Source organism: Polypterus senegalus, chromosome 8 (genome assembly GCF_016835505.1).
Source record: "Polypterus senegalus isolate Bchr_013 chromosome 8, ASM1683550v1, whole genome shotgun sequence".
In the NCBI taxonomy this organism is placed as follows: Eukaryota; Metazoa; Chordata; class Cladistia; order Polypteriformes; family Polypteridae; genus Polypterus; species Polypterus senegalus.
This window is the reverse complement of record NC_053161.1, coordinates 60,703,970-60,725,799: the sequence shown is the minus strand read 5'-3', so window position 1 is coordinate 60,725,799 and position 21,830 is coordinate 60,703,970. Positions and strand designations below refer to the sequence as shown.

The window sequence follows — 21,830 nt, the reverse complement described above, 5'->3', positions numbered from 1 at the left end:
CAGAGGAGCGATGCTAGGTATATTGGGTGAAGGATGCTAAGGATAGAGCTGCCAGGGAAGAGGAAAAGAGAAAGGCCCAAGAGAAGGTTTATGGATGTGGTGAGAGGAGGACATGCAGGTGATGGGTGTAACAGAACAAGATGCAGAGGACACAAAGATATGGAAGAAGATGATCCGCTGTGGCAACCCCTAACGGGAGCAGCCGAAACACAGCCAGCAATGTTTTACAAAGGGAAAACTTGTATTTTATGATAAAGTTTCTAAAGCATCAACAGAGAAGTATTTATAATGAAGACTGTGCCTTTCAAAATCTTTGGATGCAGTACAGCCTCATGACAGCCTAATAAACTACAGAATGAGCAACAGAGCTTCAAGACTGGCAAATGAGTACAGAATTGGCCTAGTCTGAGTAAGCCACAGGTTAGGGTTCAAGGATAGTGCTTAATATAAATTCAGCATGAAAGTAAGCATCTTTGAAGAGTCATAGTGGGGTCACTTCGAAAGTACTTGGAAAGTATAAGCGGAGATAGGACATGACACAAATATTTTAAATAATGAAGGAATTACAGTAAGTAAAGCAACTTTTACTGTAAACTTATTGACTCTTTATAGACATGACAACAAAGACAGAGGCTGGTTAATAATCATACAAATATTAAAGGGCATTTCTTCACACAAAGGGCTGAATATTTATTCAATTGTTTATATTGTGGGATGGTTTAAATTATTACCTTGAGATCATAACATCAAGTTATAACATTTTTTAGATGTTTTCAATGAGCAGGAATTGATGAACTAATTTAGACTAAATATTCTCATTAAGGTATTTTATGCTCTGCCAGGTTATACAATCTGCATATTACAGCTGAAAATGTTCTCAGCATGTTCTCAATTCTCAGTTCTCAGGTTAGGTTGTCATTGAATGATTGTTACTTTCGAAAAGAAAATATAGAAAGAAATATAACCTTCCATCAATGAAAGTATTTTCTGTACCTGCTTTTACAGGTTTGAGGCAGCAGGGGGCCTATTCCAACAGCATTGGATGGAAATTAGGAATCAGCCCTGGCAAGGTCAGTCCACCACAGGACGCACTCATTCAAATACAGGGCCCTTTGAGAGTTGCCAGTTGAATACACAGACATGTCTTCTGTATTTGGTATACTGTACTTTGTATATAGAACTATATCTGAGTACTCGGATCAGAGATAAAAATCGCATAAACAATGGACAAGCAAGCAATCTTCACAAAGACAGAACCCGGCTAGAATTCAAACTCTACCTCCCAGAAAGCACTGTGGCAGTGGTGCTAATAAATAAAAAAAAAAGTCTATAGAGTAAATTTACATGGAATAGTATGATATTAGGAAAATGACAAAGAACTACAAGAACGGGAATGGTAGATTTTCTAAAAATGTATATGAATGGAAGAAAATGTGCCTTTCTTGTGATGGTTTGTGATGGATTGTGTTTTTAGAATAAGTTTTATTTGTGCATTTTTCCACAAATGACTCTCACCATAAGTGAGACATAGTTCCTAACAAAATTGCTTCAAAACTGTTGCAGTTTATATGAAAATTTAATTTTCCTCACAGCATGAACCATAACCATTTTGCACATATATGTTATTAACTATAAAATTATTATTTTGTAAAAAGCAGACACACTGATCAAGCTATTTATGGAAGCCATTTGAAGAGCAACATGAGACAAATTTAGTGGTGCAAGATGGGCAAATGTACAGTTAGAGACATGGGGTGGCTGGGTCTACTGATTGTTGATGTAAATTGGTGGAAGGTCATCAGTAATTTTCATCATCTTTAAAATTAGAGAAAAACTGGTGCAAAGCACTGGCCTGCTATTATGGGGCATTGTGGGCAATAATAGAGAAATTTGTGGCAGCCGTGATGAAATGATCAGAGGAAGCAGAAGACGGTCACAGGAAAACACTGAGCCTGAAATGAAATGGCAAACACGGCACTACAGATCAATGAAATGTGCACTACAGTTTTACTAATAGCAAGGTGAAAGAAATAAAATGTGCTTATGTATACATATATTCAGAAATAAGTACAAAATGAATGTTTCAAAGTTTGTGCTGTGGTAGTACACATCAAGTAAAGACACATTTAATCAGGCATTGGGATGCTAACTGTTTGAATTAAAGGTTGACCTTCATGATAATTTAACTACAACTTTTCACTACAGGTTTATGTAGAGACTTTCCTATATCAATGACAATGCTTTTTCCATGCCACGAGTACGGGCATACTTTTCTCTCCATCTTTACTAATCTAGAAAGACAGGCTGAATATGGAATGAGCCAAAGAAGTCCATCTCACCGAGGTCATTCTTCTTTTTAAATATTTCGTAATTTTGTTTTTAGTACCTTTTATGGCAAATGTCTCCTACAAACCTGTTGTGTTATCATTATTATACATTGTACCTGTATACAAATATATAGACAGACATGGAAAGATAACAAGAACACTCTGGGTTACACTGTGACCAAAGACTGAAAAGAATGTGCAGTCTTAAGACTGTTCTGGGTCAGAAATCATTATTGGAAAAGTGTTAGGGTAAGGTCAAATTAGAAACTTTGAGCAAATCATACCAGCTTAAGCACAATAAGCTAAAAATCAAGCATAATTATTTACCAAGCTGAAGAGGCGTCTGATTGTTTTTGTTAGAAGTGTAGGGTGAAGCTCCCTTTTCTAGCAGGAGCTTTACATTCTCAACATGGCCAGCTTCAATTGCTAGAGTTAAAGCAGTCTCGCCGTTGAAAGTCATCTGCTCCAAAATATCTTCACTTGTAGCTGAAAAAAGTAAAACATATTTGCATTGTAGTTCATTCTCTTTAAAGATGAATGCCTAATTTATAACATTACTTTCTGCAATGTCTCCAGATCTATTTTACTTATAAATGTGTTTGATTATCGCAGTACAGACAACTGGAATAGTACATAAAAATGCTAATAAATATAAAGAAGTGAAATGGTGAAGATATACAGTAACAAAATATGGTAACAGTGTTTCTTATCTATCCAGTACATGGAGAATGTATTCTTACATATTATCTCTCTATTATAAAAGGAAATCCTGAGACAAGACTTTTTCAAAGAGATAATTTCAAGTCCCGCGAAACAAGACTTTGGCCATGAGATTTTTTTCAAGTCCCGCCCGCCTCTCAACCTTATTCATCCACGTACACTGCCCTCTCGCCTCTCATTAATGTGAATGCTTTTGACAGACACGGTTCCTGCTCTCTTAGCTCTTATAACTTTGTGCGTTTTTCTCACTTTAAGTTCCCAATAAAAGAAGAATTATTATGTCCAAATCTTATTGAAGAATTTCATCTTGAAGGGTTATCAACAGAAAAAATGAGTACACAGGCAATCTTAGCACCGAGAAACGATGAAGTGAAATTATTTAACATGAAAATTGTTGCTCAGTTACATGGCAAATTAGTTAAATACGTATCAATAGACTATGCTGAAACAGTTGGTGGTGATCGTGCAGAAAATGAAAACATCAACTTACAATATCCCAAAGAATATCTACAACTGTTAAAACTGTATGGTCTTCCACCGCCTGAATTACTGTTGAAAGAAGGATGTATCCAAGAAAGATAATATAGTACATCTCCCGTGGATAACATTAGACATCAAAGGAGATTATGATATGTCATTCGTATTAAAACGTTAACGGTTTCCCGTTAGAATAGCTTTTGCAAAGATAATTAACAAATCACAGAGACAAACATTCGAAAAAAGTCAGTTTATTCATTAGAGAGAAAGAAACAAAATTCACTCATAGGCAGTTATACATTGCATTGTCATGATGTACAGTAAGTTCAAACACAGAATCAAAATTCAATGTGATATTGATGAAAATGTACTTCAAAAATTGTTTTTATTGTGGTTTTACAGTAAAAGTGTAAGTTTAAAAAGTATTTGTGTGTTAATTTCAAATGCAAACAGAACAAAATCATATAATGCAACAAATAACTCTAACACAACATGAAACATAATTTATTTTCAAATGATTACATTTTACTATTTTTTAATATGGTTAATTACTCGCTGTAATGTAAAATAGTTAGTTCTATTATGCATATGTAACAATTCCCATGAAAATAACAATATGTTTAAATTGTACATCCGCATCCCCATATGTGAGTGATTGAAATGTAAAGTGGCTAACACGTAGCACCGGCCTAGGCGTTGGAGAGTGAAGCAAGCAGGGAGTAAAGCCCCCTAGTAATTTATAAATTAAGCTCCTCTGAAATCTGATTTTCTTTCTGAAGTTTTATTTCTTGAGAATCCTCATCACATAACTCACAACTACAGCTTTTAAAGGCCCTAACTAGAGGTCCTGTTAAATACTTATCCTGGCACCACCATGGTTTTAAGAATATGATGACATATGGTGAAAAAATAAAACTTTCAAACATACATTAAAACAATACACTGATAAAACAAAAAGTTCCATCAGGCACTTTCAAAAACCTTCCATGGCTCCCAAGTAGTCTAGTAGCTAAAGACTTTTGAACAATTGCTCTGCCTGGGCATAATTCCAGAGTGTCCTGGTTCAAGTAATTGTTTCTGTTATTATTATAATTATTTTTTTATCGTTTTGCTGGTGACACTGTGTGTTGATAGAACACATTTATAAAAGACTAAAATAAAACTACACGTTGTTTCTCAAAACAAAAGACTCAACAAATATCTTTTTGAGCCATTTCTCTTGCTTTTCAGGCTTGGTTTATTTCTAAAAATTCCCTGTTAGGACTCTACAAATCTTTTTTTCCTTTTGGTTGTGGTTGCTTTGTCGAATTTGGCATCCTTCTATATAAAAGCGGTCGGGATTGTCCTTCCGTCCCGTGAGTGCTACGCAGGTGCGGAGTTTCACACACGCCCCGTCCATTTTGCAATGCACGATGGGATTTGTAGTTTCGTTTTTCCAGGTAAAAGATGATTTTCTACTCCAGATTGTGCGATATCTTCTTCTTCTTTCTTACTATATAAAAGCGGTCGGGATTGTCCTTCCGTCCCGTGAGTGGAAAGCGTAGCGGTATTACGCTTATCACAGACTTACTACTTGCAGCTTGCAGTACGAAGCGACATGATGTGAGCAGAGTTCTGGTGCTTCCATCATTCCCTTGCTTTTGTGCGCGATGCGCTGGAAAAATAGACAAAATGATGTCTCTGGAAATAATTAATGTTGATGAAGTACAAATGCCTCACCGCGTAGTAAATATCAGGGGGGTTCAAAAGGGCGACCTCAATATAGAAAAAAAGTTTAAATTTCATCACACAAATAACAGAAACTACGAGTATTAAAGTAATACCGCTCAAATGCAATATAACCAAATTAATGAGTTTGTATAAAATATCAAATATATCTACATATTGAATTGCCTTAAGAAGTGGTCAACTTAAAAGTCGGTCGCCTTAAAAGACGGGTCAGCCTAGTATATATATAAAATCCAACGTCTGTCTGTTTGTATGTATGTCTTTCCACTTTTAATGAGAGAACTACTTAACGGATTTAGATCTGTTTTTTTTTCTATAATTTGCTTGAACATTCCGGTTGATTTTGCAACTTATTTCATCACACTAAGAATCATAGTTCGCTTGCAGGAGTGATATTTTCACGCTAATCTGAGGCAGAGGCTGTGGGCCGAGGGGAGGAGGAGGTGTGACGTCAGGAGTAGGGGCCATCCTCTCTGTCCTGTTTCACTACTACATGGGCAGAGCTATGGGGATGGCTAGTTTACTATAAATTCAGTTAAATGATAACCTTAAAGTGGTCCATTGTGAGTGAATTGAGTGTGTCCTGTGATGGACTGCAAATGAATCTTGGATTGATTTCTCTTTTGCTGTAACAGAAAGGGTAGGTACAGAAGATGAATAGGTTTCTCAAATAATTTGCATCTCATCAACAATATGCATCTATTCTGTATTCACTTTTTTCACTGCAAAAGCATCACTGATGTTAGCCAAATGAAGCCTTTCTGAGTGATCCGACATTTGCGCGATAGACATATAAGTGCCGACAAAATAGCGCCCATTTAAACGCAGCGTCAAAATCGCGCCGACAAAATCGCGAAAGTTTCATTAAATATGAATTACTAGTTTAAAGCATATATAATAATGTTTATTTTAGAAGTCAATATTATGAGACACGGCACGCATATAGTCCTTAAGATCACGCCCTGCATATGTAGGAAGAATTGCAGCAAGACGTCTTGATAGTTGAGCGTATTTAGACTTGCTGGCTGCCTGACTGCTGGTAATTCCGCTTTGTATATGACGCATTATGCCAACCCACGACGAGTTATTTGTTCGCGGCATGCCATCAGCAGTTATAACAGTTATAACCTAGCACATAATGTGTACATAATGCGCACGTACGCGTCCAACTCTCTTGGCCTCTCTCGCGATTTTGTCGGCCTGCATTTGTCGAAAATCAGTTACCGAGTTTGTCGTCGCTCATATGTCTATCGCACTTTTGTTGGTAAACCCATTTCTGCACCCTTTTAAATGTAGTTTACGTGCTACAAAGACGTAGTATTTATCAAATGGTATTTGCTATATCTATGCTCACTGTACATGTACTAAACATATTGATTATAGTGTCAAGAACTGATTACCATCCAGTATTATCTCCATTATTTGTTGTACTGGCTGTACAGCAGCCTCATGCAGTGGAAGCCATCCTCTTTCATCAGCTTCTTCAAATGCATATCTATACTTAGTCAGCTGCTGAAGCTCAAATACATGGCCTAGAATATTAAAAACAACAAACTTTACATGTTGTAGTTTGATCACTTTGAAAGTACTAATTTTTGGAGTAATAACCTGAATGCTATACTATACCTTTCTTTACTGCTGAAAAAATCCTTTCATTTTGTTCACTTATTGCTGCCACACTAAAAAAGGTGAGAAAAATGGTGTTAACAATAAAAGAAGGCTTCACTGGAATATTTTCAAAAGATGATTCTCTAATGCAACTCCAATTATGTATTCATACATTAAAAATAAATACAAAAATTACAGTACTTTATGTGACACTCTTCTAAGCACAATTTAAGTCCAGAACTAGAGTACAGCTTATAGAATCTGACCATATGGAAAATGGAGAATATCTAAGAACAGTGGTCAACAGAGAATTATGCAAGAATTTAAACTTTGAATAGAAAAATTGAAAAATGGTGCAAGGGGGTCAAAATGTTAAAAAATGCGTTTAATTCAGTACTTTGTAGAAACCCCTTTGGCAGCAATTACAACTTTGCATCTAAAGTCTCTACCAGCTTTGCACTCCCGCATTTGGCCATTATATCCCATTCTTTCTGGCAGATGCTTTCAAGCTCTGTTAGAATGGATGGAAAGCTTTTGTAAACTGTTATCTTCAGGTCTCACCACAGATGTTCAGTGGGGTTTAAGTCTGGGCTTTGGCTGAGCCACTTGAGGGCATGTGACACAGTGCAGGTCAGCCCCACACTACTGGGTCCTTCCGGGGAGCCTCTTGAACCCGTTACCACTGATAACATACCCGAGGGATGAGCCAACACACAAAGCAAGGGGTAGGTGCATAATGGTGCCAATTGCTTTTAGTAAAACAATCAAAAACAAAGCTCCAAAAATGCAGTGTAAATCTTTCATAAATTAATTAGTAATACATAAAAAGGGTCCATGTGGAGGTTAAAATTAATCAAATAATTAAACAGTTATAATGAGGTTAAAACACATCCTTTAAAAAATACAGTCCCTGGTCCGTCACCTAAAAATGGCTTACTCCTTAGCTTATCCCAGGCGAGGTCTTGCAGCTGAAGAGACACCTGACAGTTCAGCCATCCTTCTGCACCCTTGCTCCTAGCCTTGGGTCCCTGTAGCTGTTTCTAACTCCCAGCAGGGCACCACACCAAGCTTCTGAATCCCACTGCCAGGCTTGAATCCCTGCATTCCATGGCACCACACTCAGGATGCCTCACTGAGCTTCTAATTCCCCTGCAGCCACAATCCCTCTCTCCAGCCTTAGGTGGTGAGTCAGTCCATCTGAGAAGTGCATCTGTCACTCCATCTTCCAGGTGTCAATCAGAACCTGAGTGTCGGCCGAATGCACCCTCAAGGGACTGTCTGCCTTTCCTCTCTCATCCACCTGCATCAGCTCTCTCTGTCTCCTCTATCTCCTTTAACCTGTGTTCTTTTTTCTTTCATTATTCCTCTCATTCTCAATGGCTATATTCTCAATTCTTGTGCTCTTGTGCTTTTTTATATGCCTCCATGGGTGCAGCATCTCAGTTGCGCACTGCAGGAAACTAATGAAGCAATCGGGACAGACTGCAACCTCACTTGCAGATTCATCTCACCCCAATTATTCCGCCAACTACCAGTAGCTGAGTGAGCAAGCACATCCATGGACACTGAGTCAGCCGTTTATTTATTTATTAAACTCATCTCTCTAGTCTATGTTTTAACTTTGTTTTTATGTTTTAGTTTATCCCAACGGTCACTGTCCTATGATCGTGAGTCTTTACTAAACATATTTTCTGGCTTGCTTTCGTCTCAGTTTTCATCTCCTGATTGGATTTTTTGTGAACATCCACCTTTGTTTTATTCATCTCCTGACTTCTTCACCTGGACGCCGGTGTTTACCTGTATCAGTGAGTTGAATGCCCCTCGGAGACACAAACGCACCTGCTGCCATTGTGGGAAAAGAGCTGGAATTGCTGTTAAACAATTCCGACTCTCCTGCTCAGGACTCCATCACTGGTTCATGGGCGCTGGACACTGGATTTAATTTCTCCATTTCAAGGAGGCATCACTTTTCCTCGGTCTGCAATCGAGTAGTAAACACTGCTAATCCCTGCATGCTCACCCGTGCTCATCCTGCAACAAGCTCTTCTACTTCTATCAAGGCTGCTCTCTTGAACATGAGATCAGTGTCTAATAAAACTTTTATTCTGCAAGACTTTATTACCTCAAATAATCTGGATTTCTTCTTCATCACTGAGACTTGGATTTTAAATGGTGACTCTTCATGTTTTACTGACTTGGTTTTATCAGGTTATTCATTTTTAAACTCTCCTCATCTGACTCATCGTGTGGGTGATGGGGGAGGGGGCATTACCACTGTTTTTAAAAGTATGTTCTTGTGTCGGAGCCTTACAAGGGGTCCGTTTAGCAGCTTTGAACTGCAACTTTTCGAAGTGCGTAGCTCCCTTTCTCTGCTGTTTGCCGTGGTTTATAGACCTCTTGTAATTAATGATACTTTCATTTCTGAATTCTCTGATCACCCTCTCCCATGACAAAGTATTTATTGTTGGTGATTTCAACATTCACGTTTGTTGTCAATCGAAACCTTTGGTCAATGACTTTTTATCACTATTGGACTCATTTGATTTTATACAGCATATTAATACGCCAACTCACTCTCTCGGTCACACCCTTGATCTCGTTCTTACTTGTGATATTTCAGTGAATAATATTGATTTATGTGATGTTTCTTTCACTAATCACTTTTCTATAATGATGGATCTGAATATTACTGTTGATGTCCCGACTAATAGCTGTCCCCCATGCAGCTCGCGCTTTTTAAATTCTTCTATTATATCCGATTTTAAAACCATTTTCTCTAGTCTTTATGTGCATGACCAAAATAATGGTGTCGATGATTCTGTCATAAAATTTAATTCTTCCTGTAAAACGGTTTTAGACGCAATTGCTCCGCCCAAGATACGCAGTAATAAGGGAAGACCTGCTCACTGGCTAAATGAAACTACGCGATCACTGCGTCACGCCTGTCGAACTGCTGAACAGCGTGAGAAAAAAGATGGACCGATTGTCTCTAAACAGATTTTCAGGACTTCTCTTTTCAATTTCCAGGCTGAAGTTAAGAAAACAAAGCAAAACTTCTTTGCTGATTTAGTATCCCGACATTCAAAGAATCCTAGGGTCTTATTTAATTCAATTAACGCGGCCATTCACCCTCATTCTGTGATGGGATTAAATAGCACTGTTCATTCTGTGAGCAGTTTCAATCATTCTTTGTCAGCAAAATTGATACTATCCACCGTGGCATTGTTCAAACTGAATATAAACATCCTACTGTTAATCATGACATTGTCCTACAATCCTTTGATCAAGTCCCACTTTCACAGCTAAAAAGAACTATTGACACCCTTAAACCAGCTTCCAGCCCCCTCGATATTGTTCCACCACGTCTCTTAGTAGAATCCTTTGATGTGTTGGGCCCATCCTTACTAGCGATTATAAATGATTCTATTAGTTCGGGGGTTGTGCCCTCATTTTTTAAACATGCTGCAGTCCGTCCCCGTCTAAAAAAGGTAGAAGAGATCCTGGAGTTTTAGCCAATTTTCGTCCAATTTCCCTACTGCCATTTCTGGCTAAAATTCTAGAAAGAATTATTTATAACTAGCAGAATACCCGCGCTTCGCAGTGGAGGAGTAGTGTGTTAAAGAAGTTATGAAAAAGAAAAGGAAAAATTAAAAAAATAACGTAACATGATTGTTAATGCAATTGTTTTGTCATTGATATGAGTGTTGTTCTCATATCTATATACAGTATATATATATATATATATATATATATATATATATGCCAGCAACACTCATGACAATGACAAAACAATTACATTGGCAATCATGTTACGTTATTATTAAAATGTTTCCTTTTCTTTTTACTTCTCTGCTGCCTGCGCGGGTATTTTGCTCTCTCTCTCTCTCTCGCGTCGGTATACATAAAGTCAAAACTTTTTTTGGAATATATAAAGTGAAAACTTGAATATATAAAGTCAGTGCTAGAATATATAAAGTCAAAAGTTGAATATATAAAGTCAGCGTCGGTATATATAAAGTCAAACTTGTTTATGAATATATAAAGTCAAAACCTGAATATATAAAGTCAGCGTCGGAATTTATAAAGTCATTCCTGATTATATAAAGTCAACATCGGAGTATATAAACTCTCTCCTGAATATATAAAGTGAAAGTCAAAATCTATTGATTGAAACGAATCTGAACTGAACTAAATTAACAAAAACGTATTCAGAAAAATAAATTTAAAAAACACTGTTCGGTTATTGTTTTGAAAATGATGCATGTGCCCTGCCCAGGATTGGTTCCTGCCTTGCGCCCAATGTTGGCTGGGATTGGCTCCAGCAGACCCTCGTGACCCTGTGGTCGGATTCAACGGGTTGGGAAATGGATGGATATTTCAGTGCTGACTTTGTATATTCCGACACTGACTTTATATATTCAAGTTTTGACTTTATATATTGCAGCGCTTACTTTATATATTCAAGATTTGACTTTATATATTCAAGATTTGACTTTATATATTCAAGTTTTGACTTTATTTATTCCGACAGTGACTTTATATAATCAAGTTTTGACTTTATATATTCGGGAATGACTTTATACATAAAAGTTTTGACTTTATATAGTTAAATTTAGTCATCATTGCATAACTTTTTCTTCACCATAGAAATTTAAAGACTAAATTCAACTTCCATTCCTAACAAAGATATTTCTGGCGACTAAATAGAACCCACTTATATCCAAATTCGAGCTATTGAGCTGTCGCCTGCCTGCCTGAATAAGTCACCCTCGCTTCGCTCTTACTTTTTTACCGTTCATTTAATCATGGCTAGTGGCGGAAAAATTATAAAATGGAAGGAGGATTACACAGAGTATGGCTTTACCAAAACAATTATTGATGGTGAATCGATTATTCATAAAGCTTCAATTGGTGATCTGTTTTTCTGTGTTAACCTCATATTTTTTCATACTTCTTCTCAAATCAAGGGGGTGCGAGGGTAAAATGAATCGGGAAGCACTGATCAATGTAATCGGTGTACCAGGAAATCATGCATTGACAGAAGTTCCCCTTTGTTTGTAATGCAAAGTGTGATTAAATGCATGATTTTTTAACGCGTTATGGAGCACATGCATCGAAGCTTCTCAGCAGTGCTTGTGCTAAGAAAAGGAAACATTTTAAAAATAACGTAACACGATTGTCAATGTAACCTTTTGTAAGTAGTGCCTGGAGGATTCAGTGTGGAGAAACTGTAGAGACAGCGTGTGTATTAACTTGTGGATTTTTCTGTGAGTATTTGGTGGCAGCATCACAAACTCACTTCCGTAACACTGCGTTAGCTGTGGAGCTCAGCTCAGAGCGAAATGAGGTGAATGGGAGGGGAGATGATGACGTGACTCCCCCACCCGCCTTAACTGTCAATCCCCCACAAACACAGTCTCTCGGAATTTGCATAAGCACAGCCCCTCACCTGCAATTTTAACTTAGTTATAAAGTGATCAAATCTCTCGTTTATATCCTGCGTCCTCTCATTAAACTTGTATCCCGCATTACCCGTGGGCATGACAAACGCCAGCGGCAGCCTGTCAATGAATTTAATTTAAACTTTAGGTTTATACCGTGCTTTGTTTCCGCAGTAGCAGCTCTCATGAATCTGGTTGTATATGTCACTCGCTCGCTTCTTATTGTTTCGCTGCCTTCTCAATTATATAATGAATGTTTTCTTCACCGCTTTTTGGAGCTCTTCCTGGTTTTCTACGTACTGCATTGACAGACAGTTCACGTGATTACGTGGGAGGCGTGATGATGTCACACGAAACTCCGCCCCCACGGCTTTCAAGCTCAACTCCATTACAGTAAATGGAGAAAAATAGCTTCCAATTATGACCATTATGCGTAGAATTTCAAAATGAAACCTGCCCAACTTTTGTAAGTAAGCTGTAAGGAATGAGCCTGACAAATTTCAGCCTTCTACCTACACGGGAAGTTGGAGAATTAGTGATGAGTCAGTGAGTGAGTGAGTCAGTCAGTCAGTGAGGGCTTTGCCTTTTATTAGTATAGATCAATTGGTCGATCACCTTAACTCCAATAATTTATTTGAGATCTACCAATCTGGCTTTACTATTATCATGGTGTTGAAACGGCACTCCTGAAAGTGTTCAACGACATCTCTCTTATTACTGACTCAGGTGATGAGGCAGTCCTTCTCCTCCTTGACTTGTCTACTGCCTTTGACACCATTGACCATGAAATATTGCTAATGCCGCTTGAACATCTTGTTGGGCTTAAAGGGGCCGCTCTTAACTGGTTCAGGTCATATTTAACTGGTAGACACTTTTCAGTGACTTTTAATTCCTCTTTTTCATCTACTGCTCCTCTCAAATATGGTGTTACTCAGGGATCCATTTTGGGTCCTATTTTATTCTCTATACAGTATACCTTCACCCTATTGGAGCGATTTTTAGGAAATTTAACATTTCTTTTCACTACTATGCTGAAGATACTCAGGTTAATATTCCTGTCTGCAACTCTGCAACAAATCAACTCCACAACTGTCTCTCTGAACTAAGATCCTGGATGGCTAATAATTTTCTTGATCTAAGTCAAAATAAAACAGAGGTGCTTATAGTGGGTCCATCAACTAAAGCCCATATTGGCCTTGGATTCCTCGGCTCTTTCTTTGTCTTTTCCAAACCTCAAGTCCGTAATCTTGGTGTTACCTTTGATAGTAACCTCTCTTTTGAGAAACAAGTAAATTCTGTAGTGAAGAGTTGCTTTTTCCAACTTCGTCTATTAGGTAAGATAAAGCCTTTTTATCTTCTAGGGATCTTGAGAAAGCTACTCATGCTTTTATTTTTTCTCGCCTCAATTACTGCAACTCGCTGTATTCTGGGATTAGCAAATCTCTGATACACAGGTTACAACTGGTTCAAAATGCTGCCGCTCGCTTTCTGGTTGGGGCAAGAAAGTATGACTCTGTTTCTCCTATTTTAGCTTCTTTACACTGGCTGCCTGTCAGTTTTCGAATTGGTTTTAAAATCTTGCTGCTAGTTTTTAAATCTTTACACTGGCTTGCTCCTGCCTATTTATCTGAATTGTGTGTTTTACACCAGACATCCAGTGTGCTTAGATCTTGTGGTCAGTTGTCTCTTGTTATCCCTCATACCAGGTGTAAAACCAAGGGGGACAAGGCCTTAGCAGCTGCTGCACCTCGCCTGTGGAACTCTTTACCTCATTACATAAAGGAGTCGTCTACAATTAAACTGTCCCAAACAAGATTAAAGACTCACTTCTATTCACTTGCATTCCGTGACCTTTAGTAATACTGATGGTTTCCTCGTTGTGATTATATAACATTATTTCTATTTATTATGTGTCTCATTTTGTGTTCATATATTTTATTTCTACTTATGTTTTTATGTTAATTGTTTTGTTTTTTCTTTTATTCTATTATTGTAAAGCACTTTGGCCACAGCAGTACTATGTTGTTTTAAATGTGCTATATAAATAAATTGACATTGACATAGACCTACCAGACCTTTCTTACCTGGTTACTCAGTTTGGCCAGATGGGCCAACTCAAGGAAGAGTCCTTGTGGTTCTAAACTTCTTCTGTTTCACAATTATTGAGGTTAATGTTCTCCTGGGAATACTCAAAACTTTAGAAATGATTTTATCCCCTTGCCATGATCTATACCTCACCACACTGTGATTGCAGGCATCTGCAGAGATTTGATTGGATTTCATAGCCTGGTTTTTGTACGAACATGCAGTGTGAATTGTGGGACTTTATAAAGACAGGTGTTTGTCTTTCTAAGCAATTCAGTTTGGCACAGATGGATTACAGCCAAGTTCTAGACACATCTCAATGACAATTAAAGCAATCAGGATGCACCTGACCACAATTTGGTGTATCAGGTTAAATGATCTATATTCAAAAGTTTCTGAAAGCATGTTTTAATTTTGTTTTTATGGGTAATTAAGAGTAGACTAATGAACCAAAATGGTAAGTTAATCCATTTAAAATTAAATTTACAACACAATAAAGTGTTCATAAAGTGAAGAGTCTGATTACTTTCTGTACAGCACAAAGCATATAGTAATCAAAATGATCATGTTTAAGTATAATGGCAACATACATGTGATACTTTCTAGCTTTAATAAAGATTGTGATGTGTACTCTGCCTTGATTGTTACAGATACACTTCTGGCTGATGCCATTAGACTGGATAATGGCTATCTTACAGCAGTTAATTTATTACATTATATGTGAAATGCTGTACCTTTAGTTGTCACCATTTTCCACTGTCGATGGCAAAATTATAAGCAGACCAGGTAAAAAGGAGTGGCTGTATTTGTTTGCCACAGGAAAATGATTTAAAAACACAAAGAAACAAATGCACTACATTTTACATGTCAGATAGCAAGGACTTTGTTGTCATCAGGAATATATATGATTTTAAACTGATTTGATTTTTAAATCAAAATTAATTACAATACTTAGAAATGGAAACTTGATAATTATTTTTTCTTTTAGTGAAGACTACTGAATAATACACAAAGACACTTAACTCAATTAACCCTGCAAAAATGTAAAGCCAAGAGATATTTAACAATGAGCACAAGATGTTTAGAAAATCCTGTTCTAGGGTTAGCATAGATAAATATTGTTTTTAACAAGACAAGCAATATAGCATAAATGTTATAGCACAAATAAAAATATATGCTGCAGATGCATTTTATATTATACTGTAATTGTACCTGTCCTTAAGATGTTTTTTGCTTTCCTCGAGTGACTCCTGTATACTTAGCTGAACTGCATACTCAGTGAGCTCATCTTCATTCATTTGATCAATGTCGACCAGCGCTTAATAATACAAAAACATATGAATAAAACATGTTAGTTATTTCTTCTGAATTATAATGAACTCATCACTCTATCTATTCATGTTCCAAGTATGATTAATCTATTAAAGGGCTGTGGAGTGTCAAAGTCTATCAAGTGAAAGACATAAACTACCAGAGTCAGACTGTCGTTCCATTTCAGTATCAATCAACATATTCTGTAAGTCTTTCACATGCAGGAGGAAACTGGAACACTTGTAGAATATCAATGCACCAATGTAGCTCTCTTTACCAGATTGGTGATCAGAGTACATACAGGTGTACAGTATGACTGTGAACACATTGTCAGATTGGCACAAATATGTTTACTTGAGGAGTGACCAAACAGGAAATAATGACTGAAGCATGTGTATACATGTATATGCTTTATACATTATAGCTGATTAAAATAATTTATTTTTATTGAACTGATATTTTTAGTTTCTTTTCTTGCCACAGCACAAATGACAAGTTTCTTTTGAGTGTGTGTAGAGCACTGTGATGAATAGGGTTGGTCTTTTATAAGGTCTTGGAGGCATGTCTTCATTGCTAAAAACTGACGTTACTAAAATCCATCTATCTGAAATGGAAACTCATCTGTTGTGTTTCAGAGACAGAAGTCTGGAGCGTAAATGTCTAATCTGAAAAACTTGCTCATGTAATTCCATTGACCAATCATTATATAATTCCTTGCTGCAAAAAGTTATTTTTAAAATAGTTTGTTGATATTACTGTCTTCTTGTCATATTGAAAGATCATGAATAAGGAGATCTGCATGTTAAACTAAATCTTATACAAGTTGTAGTATACTCCAGGTAAAATGAATTCAGTTATTAATTCATCATCATTACCTAGATTTGAAAGGCCCTCATTTGCTTATAAAGTTAAATTTGACCAAGTCAAATCCTGTGGAAGTGAATGCAAATGCAACAGCAATTTAAATGAAGATAAGTGAAAAAAACTTCATCAAGACCACTCCTGGCTAACACACATTAGCACTGCATGATGGCACATTTCTATTGCTCTCTCCTCAGCTGCTCCCACTCTTGTTTTTCTTTTCTTTAATTTGTGACTCCCACGCAGATACCAAGAAAAAATAATGTTTTTGTGATTCTCCACTAATACCTCAAGTTAACATTCACTTAAGTTTAATTTTCTGACCTTTTTTCTCTGTTCCTTCATAGTTTACAGTCAAGAGGTTGCTCAGGAACATGGAAAAAATTATATAGGGATTAAATTGTGAATGTTCAAAAGAGTTGTTTTCAACCCATGTATGGTTACTGTGTGGTAGAAATTTAACATCTTATTAAAGAAAGAAACATCGCCTAACAGGACAAATCAGTTATCAGGCAGGAGAAAAGCTGTTCAAGGTATCTTTTAATTACTCCTTGGTAAAATGACTTGGAGGGAGCATTCTTCATAAGCAGTCTGTTACAGAAAGGTTCGATAAACAAAGAATAGATGTTCATTTTATAAACTGTTGAATTCACGTACAGTATCAATCAATGCATAAATTTTACTCTGGTTGGTTCATTGGTTTGACTTATATAAGATAAAAACATATTATATTATATTCTGGCTCTTCTTATACCTTTTAATTGAGCCACCACCCTTGACATTTCTGTGAATATAACAACTGTCCATTCTGGTTGTTTTACAGGACATCTGCTGATTTCTTAGTCATCTTTCAGTACATTCTATTGTTCACTTGACCTTTATCTGGTTTCCTGATGTGCCTGGAAAGGTTTCTCACATTTATTAATACTTTAAGCTATTTCTTTAAGAGAATGCTATGTTACCCTAAAAATATTCTTCTACAACTGGCAAGCAGTTACAGGGAGTGGCTAAAAGTGTATACATGTTCACATACCTTTATGGTGATTTGAAATTTATAAAGGAACTTTGTTTGGCATATGACGTGCTTATGGTTTAATAAATCTGATTTTGTGTGTTAGTGAGAGAGTGCATATGCCATTTTTGCCTTTTGAGCGTAAGCAGAATTTTAGTATGGAATAAAGAAAGGTTTTGTACATGAGTTTCCTGTTAACTAAAAGATTTGCAAATAAAGTTTGTTCTGAATTTCATGGGGGCATTAAGTCCAAACTCTCAGTAATTTCTGACAAAGTGGACAGAGAGTAAAATGTAGGATTAAAAGACAAATTGAACACAAGTTTATCTGAAGTAAAGAGACTGGTTTGAAAGAAAACCGCCAATCAATATGTCACTCCAAGGCTACAGATTAGATGCAACTTGTTCAACTAATTTAGTAATGGCATCGTTTTCAAAACTGGCCACCAACTGACACTTTATAGTCTATCAAGGACTTTCAAGCAGTTTTCCTGGTTCATTTTTTTTAACTGAGGTTTTGTACCTTCCATGTTTTGTAATGTATACTTTCAGCACCAGAACTGAATAAGGATTTGGATCACTATCCAACACATCCTGGAATGAGATCTTCCAAATGACCTATAGAAAAATAAAAGAGCAATCCTTCAAACCCCTTTTCATCAAAATTTAAAAACTGTGGGAGACCACAGGATTAAAAAGTCTTCACTTTTGCAAACAAAACAATTACATTACTTACATCCTTCTTACATTGGAATTTTTAAATACAATACAATAAGAATCAGTTGTAAGCATTTTCACTGGCTCAATTCCTAAAATGTGTACATTAGGAGAACTGGCAATTCTAAATAGAAAATGGTGATTCTAAATTGAACTTGCATCCTGTCCAGGCCAACTGCTGTATTCAGTTGCAGTCATGATAGGCTTTAGCTATCTATGACACTAGAAAAAATATGGGTAAAATATAAAATCCACTTATGAAGCAGCTAAGAATGACATAGTAACATAATGAACTATGAGTTGTTTTGCAACAACGAGTTTTAACAACATTACGTGACTAAATATTTTTCATGGATTTATTAATTTATGCAAAAAAACACATATAGCATATTCATACATGTTAACAATGTCAAGCACATGGCAAATGTATACTTTTAATGCAATAGCTGTGTGAAGTGGAAGACATAGTGCCAGTCATTGATTTACACATAAACAGAATTGGGCTTCAACAACAACAGCAACAACAAAACGTACTGTTTTTGCAAGCCAAAATTAGAATTCTACAAAGCAAGTGAGTATAACTCATTATGCAAACATATTAATCGGAAATGATAGAGACATCAGAGTTAAATATACATGCAACATATCGTTTAAGAAGAAGAAGAATTTACTAGAATCCTAAATCTGATTCAGTTCTCACCATTCAAATATGCTTCCAAGGACATTGTCATCGATCTTTTATTTTGTTATACCGTACCCAGAGAATTGTGACTTGCTCAACATGTTTTCATAAAGCTAAAATTACTTTGCAACCTCAGAACAGTTATATTTAGACTTGACCTCATGTAGCTAGAGCACAGCAAGTTTATGGAAGGCATGTTCATTCTCTGCCACAGTTCTCAACTTGCTTTTCTTATTTCAGATAAGCTTTTTTAAAAAAACATTGAAACTTAAAATAATGTTTTTTCTATCATGCAATACAGCATTTATGACGCTACACAAAATACATTTGTCAATTGTGTTTTGTTTTTAGTGCAGCAGATAATAAAAGGATTGCCTGGTGTAACATAATATGAGTACCTTTGACAAAAACGTACATGTTCACCACTAAAAAACCCTGCAAACCTATATTTTTATGTAACAGACATTAAGACTGGTTTTGAAAATAATCTCACTTTCTGAACTCACTTAGCCCATTTTTCAGCTAATAGAAAGTCATAGTTTGCCCCAGCACCAGACACTAGCCTGGACAGGAGAACAATTCATTACAGTAAAAAGAAATATCTTACTCAAATGTTTCAAGCAAATCTGAATGGAGGTCATACAATTGAAGATAATCTAAATAATTAACTGATTGAAAATAAATGTGAGGTTTAAAAAGAATTAGAATAAAAACAAAAAATTCACAAAGAACATTTACATGGGTTAGATAGCTCTAATAACCTTTAAGCCTAATCTAGTTTCTAACTTGAAAATACTACATATATATAATATACCCACACTGTTTTTTTACACTATATCTATCTATAGATAGATAGACAGATCAAATATCAAATCAAATTTTATTTCTCACATATAAATTTTACATACCGTATAATATGTAGTGAAATGCTTGGTTGATCAACTCCAATGATTGTGCCTTTAAGAAGATTATAAAAGGTGTGGAAACCGTACCCCCAGACACAGACAGACCGACACCAGGATGTCCAAAACACTCTTGTTTATTTATTTTTTCCACTGCAACCACAATGCCTTCTCTCAGCAACTCTCTTTCCTTTCTTCTTCTTCTTTCTTTCTCTTTCTCCTCTCTCTCTCTCGACCTCCTTCCTCCTCCTCACAAGCTTCGTCTCCTTCCTCCCAACTCTGGCTCATTGTCTGGAAGGAGGCAGCCCATTTTATCCTGACCCGGATGAGCCCCAGGTGCTCTCCTTGACGTCACTTCCTGGTGTGGTGGAAGTGTCAGGAAAGCACCTGGAAGCACTCCGGGTCTTCTTGGAATTATTTCCGGAAGCACTTCCTGGTGTGGCGGAAGTGCTGCCATCCAGGACTCTCCAACTGTCCGGGCGCCCCCTGGCAGTGCCCACGATCTCTCACGGGCATCCCAGCTCCGTCTTTGTGGCCCCCAAATAGACCCGGGCGGCTGCCCTCTCGTGGCTGAGGAGAAGTATTGTCCTAGTTGGGGACTGCCCAGGCGTCCCGGCCGGGCAGTGTCCCCGTACATCTGTGACAAAGGACAATAATAATAAATATCAAAAACATTAATAGAATTTTAAATATGTGATAAATAATACATAACAACTACTTAACTTAATGTAAGAGAGTTAATAATAGGACATAATGTAGTTTTAGGCACTTTCCTTATTCAAGATGTGGATGGACTGTAGAAAATATCTGTAGAAAAAGTCTCTCTAAACTGGACTTTAGGCAGCAGTACCCTTTTCCTTATCACAGCAGGCACAAGAGGTTGTTGTTTGGATGGTTGGTATCACTGATAATTTTCTTTGCCCTGGCCCAACATTGCTTTGTGAAGGTGTCCTATATGTTAGTGTACACTCAGGAAACCACAACCCCTAAAACACACAAAAGAACTGGCTTGAATAATAAGAGAGCTACTCCTATAAATAACAGGCTTGTAGGTGTCAGTAAGATGTAGTCAGATTTGCCCAGTTGAGGAACAGGTTAACGTTTAAAGGCATTAACTTTTTGGTAGTGCATGTCCAGCCTGCTGTGTTTACTAATAAAACATGCTGATAGATGTTTGTTACTTCTAATATTCTCTTGGTGGAAGTCATCAGAAATCTATAGTCTGAATAATTCATCAGTAGAGTGCTAGTAAGGTTGTGAATTATTTCTTAGTTAATAAACCAAGATGATGTAACATATCTCTAGGCGGTAATGTGGGCAAATTGAGTCAGCATTTCAATGTCTGGATCACACATTTCAGTTTTAATTCTAACATGACTGCTTTTACATATATATATATATATATATACATATAATATTATAATATAATATACTGTGCTAAAAGACTAGTCCAGGATGCTAGCCTGAAATGCAGTATTTCAATGAAAAATACATCTGACACTGGCAAATAAAAAAAATGGATGAAATAGGCAAAAGAACAGTCATTGGGGGTAAGGTAATGGAAAAGTGCATTATGATTATCATCCTGGACTCATCTTTTCAATGTTGCTGATGACTTACCATTTAAACATGATTAATTAAGGATGAGATGAGTGCGTTTATCATTATGACACTGAAGGAATGACTGCTGAAAAATGGGTTTTTGCAATCATGTGTTAATAATAAATTCAAAATCAGTTACTTCAAGCAGTTATTGCCATTAAAAAGAGTTTTGGACTGCACAAATCCACGAGTCTGTCAGACTATCTTTGATACTAATGTGTTAACCTACTGAATATCATACTTTTAAAGTTATTGCTCAGAAACATTCACCAAGAGCATCTTACAACCTGCTGCTACCTTTTGGACTTGCTTCCTGGTTTTCATCGGCAGGCAGCTTATCACGTCATCGTCTGTTACT

The 21,830-nt window shown here is 36.7% G+C and overlaps 1 protein-coding gene across 4 annotated transcripts in view; it reads right to left on the bottom strand.

Moving 5' to 3' along the window:
• The window catches only part of asb15a (ankyrin repeat and SOCS box containing 15a), a 50,744-nt gene extending 30,730 nt beyond the window's left edge, over positions 1-20,014 (bottom strand). The window contains exons 1-6 of one of the 4 annotated variants that reach the window (XM_039761149.1): positions 19,877-20,014; positions 18,093-18,187; positions 15,599-15,704; positions 6,879-6,931; positions 6,653-6,784; positions 2,655-2,813 (exon numbers count right to left, since the gene is read on the bottom strand). In XM_039761149.1, the coding sequence (XP_039617083.1) occupies positions 2,655-2,813; positions 6,653-6,784; positions 6,879-6,931; positions 15,599-15,704; positions 18,093-18,099 (457 nt within the window). In that variant the 5' untranslated portion in view covers positions 18,100-18,187; positions 19,877-20,014. Of the gene's footprint in view, positions 1-2,654; positions 2,814-6,652; positions 6,785-6,878; positions 6,932-15,598; positions 15,705-18,092; positions 18,188-18,986; positions 19,070-19,876 lie in introns of those variants that run through there. The other 3 variants (XM_039761148.1, XM_039761150.1, XM_039761151.1) reach the window with 3 other exon arrangements.
• Between the last annotated feature and the right edge of the window lie 1,816 nt (positions 20,015-21,830).